General features: G+C 43.3%; 1 protein-coding gene across 2 annotated transcripts in view; it reads right to left on the bottom strand.

The window, feature by feature from the left end:
* Positions 1–14338, bottom strand: part of pde4ba (phosphodiesterase 4B, cAMP-specific a) — a 298471-nt gene that overhangs the window by 246701 nt on the left and 37432 nt on the right. For both annotated transcript variants that reach the window (XM_034674460.1, XM_034674468.1), the window contains exon 2: positions 6572–6666. In XM_034674460.1, the coding sequence (XP_034530351.1) occupies positions 6572–6613 (42 nt within the window). In that variant the 5' untranslated portion in view covers positions 6614–6666. The remainder of the gene's footprint in view (positions 1–6571; positions 6667–14338) is intronic.

The raw sequence follows: 14338 nt of genomic DNA, 5'->3' as shown, positions 1-14338 counted from the left end.
ACCAGTTGAACCTAATCCCTTCTAGAGCTGGAATCCAATAACATTGTCCTACCAGCATTGATTCAGAAACACTTAACACTTTCTATGAAACATGTACTGTAAATAAACTTGCTTTGTTGAACATGGATGAACACACGCAAAGACTAAAAACAAAGTTGAAGCTGTTGTATCTGTTGACAGAAACATCATATGCTAAGAGGGTTCACAGCAGGAACTAACTGATCTACTCAAAGTAATATGACTTTGTGATTTGTAGATATTTCATAAATATTATACATGAAGTCAGTGAATTAAAATTTAGCCTAGAACATGGGTTCCCAAACTTTTTATTCTGTGACCCCCAAAATAATAGTGCCAGATACTGGAGACCCCCATTCTCCTGATGTGATTAAATGTTGCTCCCAAGAACTAGTAGGCCAATCCAAAAACCTACAGACATCTTTATAATTTAAAGAAGGCTATAGCAGGATCATTTCCTAAGGGGTCATGTGGCAACAAAGTAAAGAAGAAACATTTTATAAGATCCAAGATGGCGCCACGGACGGTCGCCCTGGTACTGCGCTCTCTCGTACTTGTTGCGTTTTTCTCTTTTCTTGTATCTTTATGCTCCGCTTCTCTGGTTTCTTTTACCAGAGAAGAACTTGTTAACATTGGACAGTCCTCTGCCGAACTTTTTACACCGGTTTTCATTGAACCTTTAAGTTACACAGAGATTCTTGCTGGTGGAGCCGCAGCTCTCTATGGTCTTTGCCGGAGACGCCGGCGCCGGGGCAAGCGAGCAGGCGTGCTCGTCAGACTGAGACAGCGGGGGTTACGCAGTGCGCTCCCGTCCATTCACCTGGCGAATGTCCGCTCCCTGGCAAACAAGATGGATGAACTGCTGCTCCTCAACTCAAGAAACTCGGACTTTTGCAGATCCGCCGCCCTGTGTTTCACTGAAACCTGGCTCAGTGAACACATCCCAGACAGCTCGCTGCACTTACCGGACTTTCAGCTCCACAGAGCGGACCGCGTAAAGGAACTCTCTGGGAAGGCGAGAGGAGGCGGAATCTGTTTCTACATAAACGAAGGTTGGTGTACAGATACCACAGTGTTGAAGAAGTCATGCAGTCCAAATCTGGAGACTCTTTTCATAAACTGCAAACCCTTCTATTCACCGCGGGAGTTCTCCTCCTTTATTCTGGTCGGCGTCTACATCCCACCTCAGGCCTGCGTAACGGAGGCGTTACAGCACCTGGCTGACCAGATTACAGACGTGGAGAAAAAACATCCTGACTCTCTGCTCATCATTCTCGGGGATTTTAACAGAGCAAATTTAACCCACGAACTACCTAAATACAGACAACATATTAAGTGTCCCACCAGGGAGTCTAACACTCTGGACCACTGCTACACAGTAATAAAGGACTCATATCGCTCTGTCCCCCGTGCAGCTTTAGGACTATCTGATCACTGTCTGATTCATCTCATCCCGACCTACAGGCAGAAGTTAAAAACGGCTAAGCCTGTAGTTAGGACTGTGAAGAAGTGGACGGAGGAGTCAAAGCAGGAGTTACAAGCCTGCTTTGATTGCACTGATTGGAGTGTTTTTGAAGCTGCATCAGGAAACCTCAATGAACTCACTGACACTGTGACTTCATACATCAGCTTCTGTGAGGACATGTGTGTGCAGACCAGGACCTTCTGCACATACAACAACAACAAGCCCTGGTTCACACCTCAACTGAGGAAGCTGCGTCAGGCCAAAGAAGAGGCCTACAGGAGTGGGGACCGGGACCTGTTCAAGCAGGCCAGAAACAAACTGACGAGGGGGATCAAGGTAGCTAAGAGGAGCTACACTGAGAAGTTAAAACAGAGCTTCTCTGCCAACGACCCCTCAGAAGTTTGGAGAGGTCTGCGTGAAGTTACAAGCTACAGGAGACCCTCCCCCCACCCTGAAGGTAACAAAAGACTAGCTGACGACCTGAACAGCTTCTACTGCAGGTTTTCACACCCCACACCCGAACACTCTGATTTACCTGGCCCCCCCACAAGCCCCTCCCCACCCCCCTCTGACCCCCCACCTGCGCTGACGATCTGTGAAGATGAGGTAATCCAGCTCTTCCAGAGACAAAAGTCCAAGAAGGCTCCAGGACCAGACGGCGTGTCCCCCTCCTGCCTGAGAGTCTGTGCTGAGCAGCTGGCCCCCATCTTCACAAAGATCTTCAACACATCGCTGGAGCTGTGTGAAGTGCCCTCATGCTTCAAAAGCTCCACCATCATCCCAGTCCCAAAGAAACCCACCATCACAGGACTCAATGACTACAGGCCCGTCGCCCTGACGTCTGTGGTCATGAAGTCCTTCGAGAGACTAGTGTTGAGCCACCTGAAAGACATCACAGGCCCCCTGCTGGACCCCCTGCAGTTTGCCTATCGGGCAAACAGGTCGGTGGAGGATGCAGTCAATATGGGTCTGAACTACATCCTGCATCACCTGGACTCCCCCAGGACCTACGCTAGGATCCTGTTTGTGGACTTCAGCTCTGCGTTCAATACCATCATCCCAGACATCCTGCACCAGAAACTCACCCAGCTCACAGTGCCGGCCTCCATCTGTCAGTGGATCACCAACTTCCTGACGGACAGGAGACAGCAGGTGAGGCTGGGGAGCATCAAATCCAGCACCCGGACCATCAGCACTGGCGCCCCACAGGGATGTGTTCTCTCCCCACTGCTCTTCTCCCTCTACACCAATGACTGCACCTCAGGAGACCCCTCGGTGAAACTCCTGAAGTTTGCAGACGACACCACCGTCATCGGTCTCATCCAGGACGGAGACGAGTCTGCTTACAGACAGGAGGTGGAACAGCTGGCCCTCTGGTGTAGTCAGAACCATCTGGAGCTGAACCCGCTCAAGACGGTAGAGATGACAGTGGACTTCAGGAGAAGCCCCCCCCCACTCCCCCCCCTCACCATCCTGAACAGCACTGTGTCTACTGTGGACTCTTTCAGGTTCCTGGGATCCACTATTTCCCGGGACCTGAGGTGGACCTCCCACATAGACACAATCAGAAAAAAGGCCCAGCAGAGGATGTACTTCCTGCGTCAGCTCAGGAAGTTCAACCTGCCCCAGGAGCTGCTGATCATGTTCTACACCTCCATCATCCAGTCTGTTCTGTGTACCTCCATCACTGTCTGGTTTGGCTCTGCAACCAAACTAGACAAACACAGACTGCAGCGGACTATAAGGACTGCAGAGAAAATCATCGGTGTCGACCTGCCCCCCATCCAGGACTTGTACCGGTCCCGGGCCAGGAAACGGGCAGGGAGCATTACCGCTGACCCCTCACACCCTGGACACAAATTCTTCAAACTCCTCCCCTCCGGCAGGCGCTACAGATCACTGTGCGCCAAAACAACCCGCCATAAGAACAGTTTCTTCCCCCAGGCTGTCACTCTGATGAACACTAAACCATAACAGTGTCATACCTGTCAGATAAATACTCTCTGTAAATATACATGTAGATATACAATGCAACAATTCTCAAGCAGAATTCCATATTTCTATTTTTTGTATTATTTAACTTCTATTTTATAATGTAAAACTACCTCTGCAACTCACCACTGCACTTTATCATATTATTTTAGCCTGTACATATTAGTCAAGCTATTTGTTGTTTCTTTGTATTTATAGCTAAGGTTATTGTTATTATATTTTTATTTTATTTTTTATTGTAGTTCTTATTCTTATTCCTATTCTTATGCCTTGTACAAAGAGAGCACAGTTTACCAAAGTCAAATTCCTTGTGTGTTCAAGCATACTTGGCGAATAAAGCTGATTCTGATTCTGATTCTGATTCTGATTCTGATTTTGATTATATTTACATTATCGTATCTAAAATGTAGCAACAAATTTTGTATTTTTGTACAACAAAACGATAATGATGCAATTTTAGATCTTTCTAAGTTTTCATTGATTTTTGGAAGGAATCTTGCAACCCCCCAATCAGTGTCACGCGACCCCCCCAAGGGGTTCCGACCAGGGGTGCAGCTCGCTCGGCTGGAAGTGAAGCTTTCAGCAGTGTGACTGCCCCCTGGTGGCTGGCTGCAGTATAGGTAAAAAAATCTGTCTCCTCCATTCATTTGAATGGGGGAGCAGTCAAACTTTAAAAAATAAATACACGTGGTACGAATGTTTCTCACATCCGTATGCTGTGGTGATATGTAGTTAGTATTTGACTGTTTTGTGTTCAAGGCCTCTTTTTTCTGAAAAGTTTCTTTTGTTAGTTATTAGAGTTTAAAAAACGGGGTTTTACTTCCTGTTTCCTTTGATTCACAGCCGCCGTAGAGGGAAGCTTCAAAGGACACACAGCGTCTTGTGACGCTACGCTGTAGGGCGGAGCTTGTTACAGTGGCTTCACAGGCTCTGGCTGCACAATGGCTGCGCCCAGGAGCGGGATTTTTTGGCTTCAGAACCGTACAACGGGAAGGGGCGGAGCAACGCTGTCCATTTTTATTTACAGTCTATGGTCCCGACCCCCACTTTGGGAACCGCTGGCCTAGAATAATGAGAGGCTGGTGTACGATTGGAAAACATATCTTAACATTGTACAAGCATTACTTTGTACCAGTAAGTTTGAAGGAGTTGGTGGAAAATGTGCATTTGCTTTCCCAGAGTAAGCTTGATTGGTACGCTTAGAATACAGGCTGGATGTTAACTGGACGGGGGAAAAACAGCTAGCTCTGGATAAAATCAAAATCTGCCTGTAAACACATCGTATCTGTTTAAATTGGGGGAAAAGTTCTGTCATAATAAGTTGCAACCAAAATCAAAAATAAAGCCATTGTGGAATTGAAAAACCTGCATTTCTTTCAGTGTCCACTTGAGGCTGGCTCCAAAACCCCAGGAATCTTCATTAACTCTGATGCTAAAAGGCCAATGTTTACAGCAGAAAGTCATAATCTGAAGCTCTTAAATGTATAAAGGTATTTCAATGCTTATAAATATCCAGATTCAGATTCAGAGAACTTAATTTATCCCAGAGGCAGCCTACCAGCAAGTCAAATAAACAACACTACCAAATATACAAATGCTGACAGTCACAACACTCAACATGTCAGTGACAACAGATATGCAAGAAGGAGCTTGCCAATGAAGAATAAAATAACACAACTGCAAGCAGTTAACACTCAGGTTACAGGAACAATCTGTCAAGAACTGCTTTCAGCATTTAGCAGTCTGATACCTTCTTGTTTCCAAGAGCAGGTAGACATACACTCTGAAATCCAGACATGTAAGTTCTGGATTTGGTAAGAAATTGACAGAAACAGATTTTTTTCTATTGCAACAGTTATCGTGATTAATGTAGTTTGACCTCACACATACAATGTGTCACTTATAAAGCAATCTCCTTCCTCCGTCACAGTGCTTTTCAAATCGTTCAAATCAAACAATGCAGGTGTTAACACTCAGGCATGATTGTGGTCTTGATTTGTGAATTGCACAAGTCCACTACAATTACACACCCTTAAAGAGGAAAACTGCCTCCTCAGAACTCAAGGAACTCCCGGAGGAGCTACCCGGCCTTATTCTTTGGTCCTGATCTGGTGGTTTTTAAAAAAACACACCAGTGAGTCACTTTAATGGATGTACTTTTTTGTTTTTCACAAATTCTACAAGCTTAACTACAGAAACGCTACAACAAAAGTAAATGTTAACAGCTTGGGAGAAAAAGGAGAGTGAAAGTGCAGTTATTAAGTGAGTGAAAGAACTGCTCAAATAAAGAAAGAGAACACCATGTTCACACTCACATGCAGAGGGACTGAAAGAGACGATTAATATACACACCCACACCTTCAGCTCAGGACTATTGGAGAGACAGAACTAAACATTAGCAGCCACTGTAAAGAGCACCTGCATGTTCCTGTCCTTTCTGTGTACACATTGTAAACGATTAGCTGTCCCGTCCAAGTTTTAACTGATTTGTAAAAGCATATCGCATTGAGCTCTGATGCTGAAGGGATGTTGTGGTAATGTAGGAGTTGAGGCATCTTGTAATCTGCTTGGAGGTTCACAAACCCTAGTCCTTCTTCTCTCTTTCTTCAGCAGGCTTAGTTGCTTCAGGTTAGCCGGCAACTTTGTCTTCTTCATAAGGTTATCTTCAAAATGTTGGTGGGTTTCACATGACATGACCTCAAACATCACAGCCTACTGCCTGGTCATCAATTCAGCTCTATTTTTACCTCTCTGTTTGTATCTTTAAGAAAGGGCAGTGAGTGTGTCCTGTGTTTGTCTGCTGAAAACTTGTGTTCCTCCTGATTGATCATGATCCACACCACTCTGAGAGAAACACGTCTCTCTCTCTCGCTTGCATTCATATCAGTGAACTGTCCAGCGTTTTGTGTTGGATTTCCATTATTCTCTCTGAGTGCCTCTTAACCCTGAGCACTAATTAGGTCTCTTATTTACAAAACTGTCAATACTCCAAACATAGTCCAATCAAATTAGTTTCCAGGGTTGATATGTGGCTCTAAAACATTCAATATTGATCACTGATGTACAATGTGGTACGTAGAAGACGGCATGACTTACATTGTTGGGAGACACTGTGAGAACACTCCTGCTCTTCCTCATCTTTCCTCAGGTATCTCCCTGGCTGTCCAACCACAGCAGCTTCACATGCACACCTGAAAAATAAGACATTTAAAAAGTTAGACATTGTTGAGGGGAAGTTTTATGTTTCAATGAAAAAAAAAAAGCAGCCATTCGTTTTTTAAAAAGGACCAGGCGGGAGATGCACAGTCCCCATGATCTACTTCCTTTTGGTTATTTCTGCAACCTTACCCACTTTTTTTTGAGCCAAGACATTAGGACCTGCATCAATATTGCATTTATAGAGGTGTCTTTTTTGTTTCCCATTGAGGAACACTGGAGAGGAGCAGTCAAAACAAAAACTGCCTTGCTTTTATTATTGCTCCATTGGGGGACATTCAAGTCATATAACAGCTTGATCACTCTGCTGGATGGAACATTAAAATCTAGAGAGATTACGTGTAAGGTACTCTTAAAGGCATCATAAATATAAGAGACTGATAAAAGGACTGGCTAGAAAGCGGGTAAAATTATGATTCTGTTTATGAATTCACATTTGTTTGAATTTTCTACCCTATCAGCCCCAAAGGGTTAGCAAAAGATGAATAGCGGGTGATTATACAAATTATAATCCCGACAGGGTGAGTAGGACTCAGACACAAAGTGAAAGGGTATTGTCCCTCTGTTTCATGCACAGGTTTTCTCTCACCCTGTTGAGATACTAAGTGTGTATCCACTGGCTCACTGTATGCTCGAGTCCAAGTTGAGTCAAAAGTCCTGATAATTAGAGCTTGAGAAGGACTCCAGTCCTACAACAGTCCAGTGTTAGCTTCTCTACACTGGCTCCTCATAAAATGTAGAATAGAATTTAAGATCCTTCTTCTGACCTCCAAAGCTCCTAATGGTCAGACACCTTCATATTTTAAAGAGCTCATGGTGCTCTATTACTCTATTAAGAAAAAAAGAAAGAAGACAAGACAAATATAACTTTGTCCTTCATTTATTTTGTAAAACACTTTTAAACTTTTGCCCATTAAATAAAAACAACATTCAACTCAAAATGCATGTGCAAAGCACCCTATCTGTGGGCCCAGTCCTGCCTCATTCACTGCATTTCATGGCATGGCAAGTGAAGGAGCAGAGGAACTTCAAAAGATTCACTCCATTCTTCTTTTAATCTCTGATTTTCACCGTCCACTTTTCTTTGAGCTGCAAACTGTGAACACACCGTTTTATTCTAGGGTCCTACAGCTGGCAAAGTGCCAATATGCAAACTGCTCCATAAACAGAAGTGAAAGTTAAAAATTGTACTACCAGCAGTGGACTCTAAGTGACCCAGTAACAGCCTGTCTGCGTATCGTTGACATGGAGACAAGTCCTGGTAAACACACGGTGACCCGACCAAAACACAGAGTGAAGGAATAACAGTTCGGGGGCCACAAATAGGCGGCCTGATGCGGGCCGCGGGCCGCGTATTGACGGCCTCTGGTCTAGTGGGTGCGCAACGGAATTTCATAATGTGGCTCAAGCACATTCAGCATTCACTGTATTTCACAGGGAAACCAAAATGCTCCCATACATGTGACTTAAAGGATGCAGGAGGTTTTTCAAGTTCCTCTGCCTCTTCCCTTGTCATGATTACCGCTGCGCTTGACGAGTGAGAGTGGATTGAACATGCAGTCATCACGTGAACACGCGCAACTATTTTTTTTTTTCATCAACCAATCCGCGGACCACGTCTGTGCCGAACCGTGGAGAGGCATCCGTACGGATCACGGATCAACGATGATCCGTTGCATCACTATCTATTACCCCTCTAGAACACTACACTCCCAGCATGCATGCCTTCTTATCATACCTAAAGTCCCTCTCCTTTGGAATCATCTACCAGTCAGGGTCTGGGAGGCAGACACCCTCTCTACTTTTAAGAGTAGGCTTCAAACTTTCCTTTTTGATAAAGCTTATAGTTAGAGCTGGATCAGGCTTGGACCAGCTCTTAGTTATGCTGCTATAGGCTTAGACTGCCTGGGGGAACTGACATGCTGGGATCCAATTTCTCTCCTCTGTCTGCCATCATTTACTTTAACACTTCCTGTCCCATTAAAGTTACTAACTATAGACCTTTCTGGAGTCCCTGAGCTCCCTTGTCTGGTAGGGTCCTCTGAGTCGCTGCTGTGGACGTTCCAGACTCCAGCTGCAAAAACTACTTCTATCCATTTAACCACTATCATCTCTCTCTCTCTCTCTCTTCGTCTCCCTCTATCCCTCCCTCCAACCTCAACATGGTCTCAGCAGATGTGTGTCTAACATGAGTCTGGTCCTGCTGGAGGTTTCTGCCTGTTAAAGGAAGTTTGTCCTTGCCACTGTAACTTGCTAAATGCTGCAAAGTGCTCTGCTCATGGTGGATTAAGATGAGATCAGACTGAGTCCTGTCTGTAAGATGGGACTGGATCTGATCCGGTCTTGATGTTGGGTCTTTGTTAATAATAGAACAGAGAGTACGGTCTAGACCTGCTCTGTTTGTAAAGAGGCTTCAGATAACATTAGTTGTGATTTAGCGCTACATAAATAAAGGTATGAGTACACAAGCTCCCTCACGACACCCTGTGATTGGAAACCATAATTTCTCCCTCCACCTGTAAATCCAATATTTCTAATTCATCTGGTTCTTTATGAGATCTCACTTGTCTCTGTAAATCGTACTTCTCCTGTTTGTCATTTTCCTCTCACTGATCAAAAAACATAAAGAGAGCTAATGGGACCCAAAGCAGCCTTAATGGTTCAGCACACTTGATGCCATGCTAATCATTCAAAGGCAGCAGACAAGATTGACTCCACAGACATCAAGCCTCTCTCTAATGAGCCAATTCAGGCAGTCGTTAAAAGGCACTCATATGTTCCTCTGGTGACCCAGGATGGTCTTTTTTTCTCTTCAGAATAACGAGAGTGGAGGACGTTAGCATCAGCAGTGGCAAAGACAGAGGGAGGATTTGACAGGAAAAGAGGATGAAAGAGGGAAGAAATTAGATGAGGAGTGGTTGAGAGAGTGATGAGATAGAGACTGAGGATGGTTAAGAGAGCTACAAGCTAACAGGTCAAAGATGATTTCATGAAATGAGGAGAAAGGGCTGGAGGTTAAGAAAGATAAGAGATATAAGAGGGAGGCACAGGGAGAGGGAGACAGGGACATCCTCCAGAAAGACTAAATTAGGTTTTTGTGCTAAAAAAAAACAGATGAACATTTTTACTAAATACAGTGATTCATTTCCTTGCAGATATTTGCAGTGTTTGCACAGTACATATGTAGCTCCTCCTGTCAGTTGTGTAAGCTTATGTCCATAAATGTTGTGTTACATAAAGCCTGGGCATATTGTCTGAAAACAGTCTTGAATATTGCTTTAGTAAGATTACATCTTACGTTTGTTCAGCAAATAGATACAGTTGAGGCCAAAATTATTACCCCCCCTTTGTGAAATCAGATAAAACCCTTGATTTCTCCATGAAAATGAACATTAAAAACAAATGTTTATAGTTTATTTGTTTCCAAAAGAACAAAGTCAAAATCTTCACTATGTTTGATTTGGATCTTTTATTGATGCAATGAATTGAAATAAGAAAAAGTAAAAATGACATGTCCAAAATGATTAGCCCTCTGGCCCTAAGTAGTCAATAGTGCACCCTTTCTGAGCCACACCTGACAACAACCTCTTCAAATAGTTCTTTACAAGGTTGGCACATGTCTCTTGAGGGATTTTGGCCCATTCTTCTAATGTAAATTGTTCCAGCTGGTCCAAAGTACATGGTTTCTGAGCATGGACATTCACTTTGAGCACCTGCCACAGATTCTTCACAGGATTTAGATCTGGGCTCTGTACGGGCCACTCCAGGACCTTGGTTTAGGTGTCCTTTGAGAACTGTTGGACCAATTTTGAAGTATTCTTTGGGTCATTGTCTTGTTGGAAGACCCAGCGCCGAGTTGAGCCTAGACTAAGAGCAGAGTTTTTCACATTATCCCTCAAAATGTCAACATAACTTTCTTTTTTCATGATGCCATGCACCAAAACAAGGCTCCCTGTGCCTGAAACTGCAAAACAGCCCCACAGTAAGATGCTCCCTCCATCATGTTTAATTCTGAGGACCGTGTTCTAAGGGTTGAAGGACTCCCCCTTTCTTGGCCAAACATGAACAACATCCATATGCCCAAAAAGTTCCATTAGATCAAAGGATGGACTTCCAAAACATATCTTTACCTTTCAAATGTTTATGGGTAAACCTCAGTCTGGCTCTGATGTGCTGCTCTTTGAGTAAAGGGGTTCTTCTGGGACGATGGTCCTGAAGCCCACTATGATGAAGACCCCTCACAACTGTGCTCCTTAAAAACATCAACTCCAATGGAGGTCAGGTCAGCAACAATCATCTTGGCAGATGTCCGGGGCTTCTTGCTGACATCTACAACTACTTTCCTCTCCAAAGTTCTTGAAATCTTGCGTTTTCTACCATGTCTAGGTTTGTTTCTAACAGAGTTTGTCTCCTTGTATTTTGCAATGATGCAACATACAGCTATTCTAGACACTGTAAAACACCTGGAAATGACAGTAAAGCCTTCCCCCTTATTATGAGACTCAATTATCTTCTTTCTGAGCTGAAGACTGATTTCCATTGTCTTAGGCATGGTTAGTAAGAGTAGTCTCTCTCAATAATGTGTTCAAGTGCCCTGTTTGGAGTCCCTTAAGTAAATCTCAATGCTGTTTGAATGCTCAGGTGTTGTTAGGAAGCCAGTTGACCGACAGGTGTTGTTAGGAAGGCAGTTGACTGCTCAGGTGTGTTTTAAAAGCAAAAATTCACATTGGGGCTAATAATTTTGACCACCCCATTTTCACTATATTTAATATAAATTTATCCTAAAAATGTATTTTACATTCCAAAATGTACCAAAGCTACTAAAGAACACTGGTGAATGTTTGCTTATATCAAGTTTTATCAATGATTCAAACATTGGGCAGAATTTAAGGAAAATGTTCCAGAATTCCGGGGGGGCTAATCATTTTGACCTCAAGTGTATATGCTGAAGCTAGAGGTCAGTTAGCTTACCTCTGCCTAAAGTCTGGCTACCTAGTGAGCATGACTAAATGCAAGTATATGTGATACGGTCCATGTCATAAAAACCTCACTCCATCTAGACACTCAAAGTTGGAAACACTGAACAAAATTTAGTAAAAGAGTGACCACTGAAAAAGTAGATGCTGTCAAAATCAGGTTCATGGCTGGAAAAGAAACTCCCTGTTTTAGGACTTCAATCTAGGGTTGTTATGAATTTGAATGTAGCATTTCTTCAGGACTCCATCTAAAAAACGTTGGAGTGTTCGACAACAAACAGGCTGGCATACTAAAAAAGCTTAACCTGAAAAACACTCAAAGTACTAAGAACTGGATCTAAGAACTGGAAACACAATCGGGGGCAGGAGAGACTTCGTCGGTCCAACTGCCGTCAAAATTCAAGGAAAGAGAAGCTGGCCACTGACTACAGAGTTAGACAGACACGGCTGCTTCTGTCAAGTCTTCATAAACTTATTTTTATCACACATTCATCCAAAAAAGTCCCGAAGCCATAAAAGATAAGAAGGTATAAAGGTTAGCTCGCTCTATAGTGTACTATAACGTCTTCATCATTAACTTCACAGAGACTCAATAATGAATAAAATCATACTGTAGAATCAACTCTCAGAGAACCCACCAGCTGTCATCGGTTAGTAATATATTTCCACATTATAATGGGATTGAGAATTGTTTGTCTTAACGCTGAGTGACACAAACCAGGAACTTATTTTAAAAAAGCCTTGAGTTTGACTTTCAGGGAGGAATTGAGCGGCCGCACGTTTCTTCTATAGAGATGAAGATCACTCATTATGATTAGCAGATAATTAGTGGGTACAGACGTACTCTGTGAGTCGGAGCGGATCTGAAAACTGTGATCGACAGCACAGATGTAGAAAGCAGTTTGTGAACACTTATTAGCTCTGTAACCTCAGGGGAAGATGAACAATGGTACTAATGAGGAATGGCGGTGTGTGTATGTTTTTGGCGTGTCCTAATTAGCGTTACTTCTGCCTAATTAACAGCATTGTGGCTGGCAGGTGTGAGCACAGAAGACAATCACGCTCATGTAACAGCCTGCTCTCTGTATGAAAAACATGCAACAATGCTCTCTTAAGCATATGTTCAGCATGCCTGTGTGTGTGTGTTTGTGTGTGCGTGCGTGTGTGCGTATGTTTGTGTGTGTGTGTGTGAGTGTACTTATTGGTTTGTCAACTACTCAACTACAGTGGTCAGAATGAACCAAAGTGGTTGCAGTCAAAGGGATTTGTTAACATCAAGCACATCACAACCTTTTCATGTGATTTTCTGCAGCAGAAACACACAATGCAGAATTTGAGGACATGCTGTAATGAAACAGGAAAAACCAAGCGGCAAACTCCGGTCTCAAACGATGAAGCCAATGCGGAAGTGATATAAACTGCAATACATCGAGAATCCGCTTGAGGCTGGCTGCAGAAACACCGGAAACCACATAGATATGAATGGGAAAAAGACGATCTTTGCAGCATTAATAAACATGTTTACAGCCTGGTTCAAAAAACGGCTTGGCCCTACAAAGCTAATCTCTCTAATGGCACACACTGTACGGGGGGTGAATTTTTTTCTAACGTGACGGTTCAGAAGATATTAGGATTACGAGTTTTGCCCAAATAAGGACATGACTGACGTGACTCCCGGTCGGGAACACACAGCCATTGGCTAAGAGACTCACACTACGTCACACTCTGCCTGGTTGAGTTCCGCATTACCAATATGGCTGCTGCCGTCGATTTGCTTCAAAACAGCTCTCAGGAACAGATGGGTGACGTCACGGATACTACGTCCATATTTTATACAGTCTATGGGAAAAACACAAAATAGCTTTCTCTGTTTTGTTAATACAGACATTCATAAAGTGTACAGTGATATATTTCAAACAAACAGTTTGTAATTTAAAGTTTTTGCACAACATCATGATAAAACAATCGTGGTCTGATGATGTTGCCAAGTAGCACGGAGTCAAGGAAGATGATGTCACTATTAAGAGAAGATACAACTGATACTTCTATCCTCATCTATTTAGTTTATGTCATCTATCAGGGATGAAACAGTGGTGTGAAACACTAGCTAACACTAACAGCAGCTCAGAGAGGTTTCATTTGTTCCCATGGATGGCAGGCAAACAGTTGAAACCCATAGTTACCTCCAATACATGTTCCCATTTCTCTGGGATGAACATTGTTTGAAACAAACTTTTTCACAGTATTTCTGAACATATGTCAATTTAGAGCTGATACAAGTGCTGTTTATCATACAGCAATGATTACAGGGAAGAATGGGGGGGGGGGGGCTGCGCAGACCCAGGCTTAAGGGCCCACCAAACTGGGGCGCATGACCTCATTCTAGGTTTATCATCATTGATAGTATAGCGACTACAAAGAGCCAAAAAGCTGCTGAGAGGCTGACGCTGGGCCCAGTTATTGTCAGACGCGCTAAAGCAAAAAACACTAATGCACAAAAATAAGTTTAACCTTTTATTACAAAAAAAGGATGATAAACTCATGATAGAGTGCACAAACAGAAAATTGGAAAAATAAGTGATAAATAAGCGAAAAGCAAGCGCAAAGCAAGCGTAAAGCAAAGCAAGCGGTCAACAAAAAGTACGGAGACCCAGCTCACCCCCTCTCTCCA

The sequence above is a fragment of the Notolabrus celidotus genome, chromosome 2 (genome assembly GCF_009762535.1).
Source record: "Notolabrus celidotus isolate fNotCel1 chromosome 2, fNotCel1.pri, whole genome shotgun sequence".
NCBI classification, from domain to species: domain Eukaryota; kingdom Metazoa; phylum Chordata; class Actinopteri; order Labriformes; family Labridae; genus Notolabrus; species Notolabrus celidotus.
Note: the sequence above shows the minus strand (reverse complement) of the source record. Positions and strands in the feature narration are given on the sequence as shown.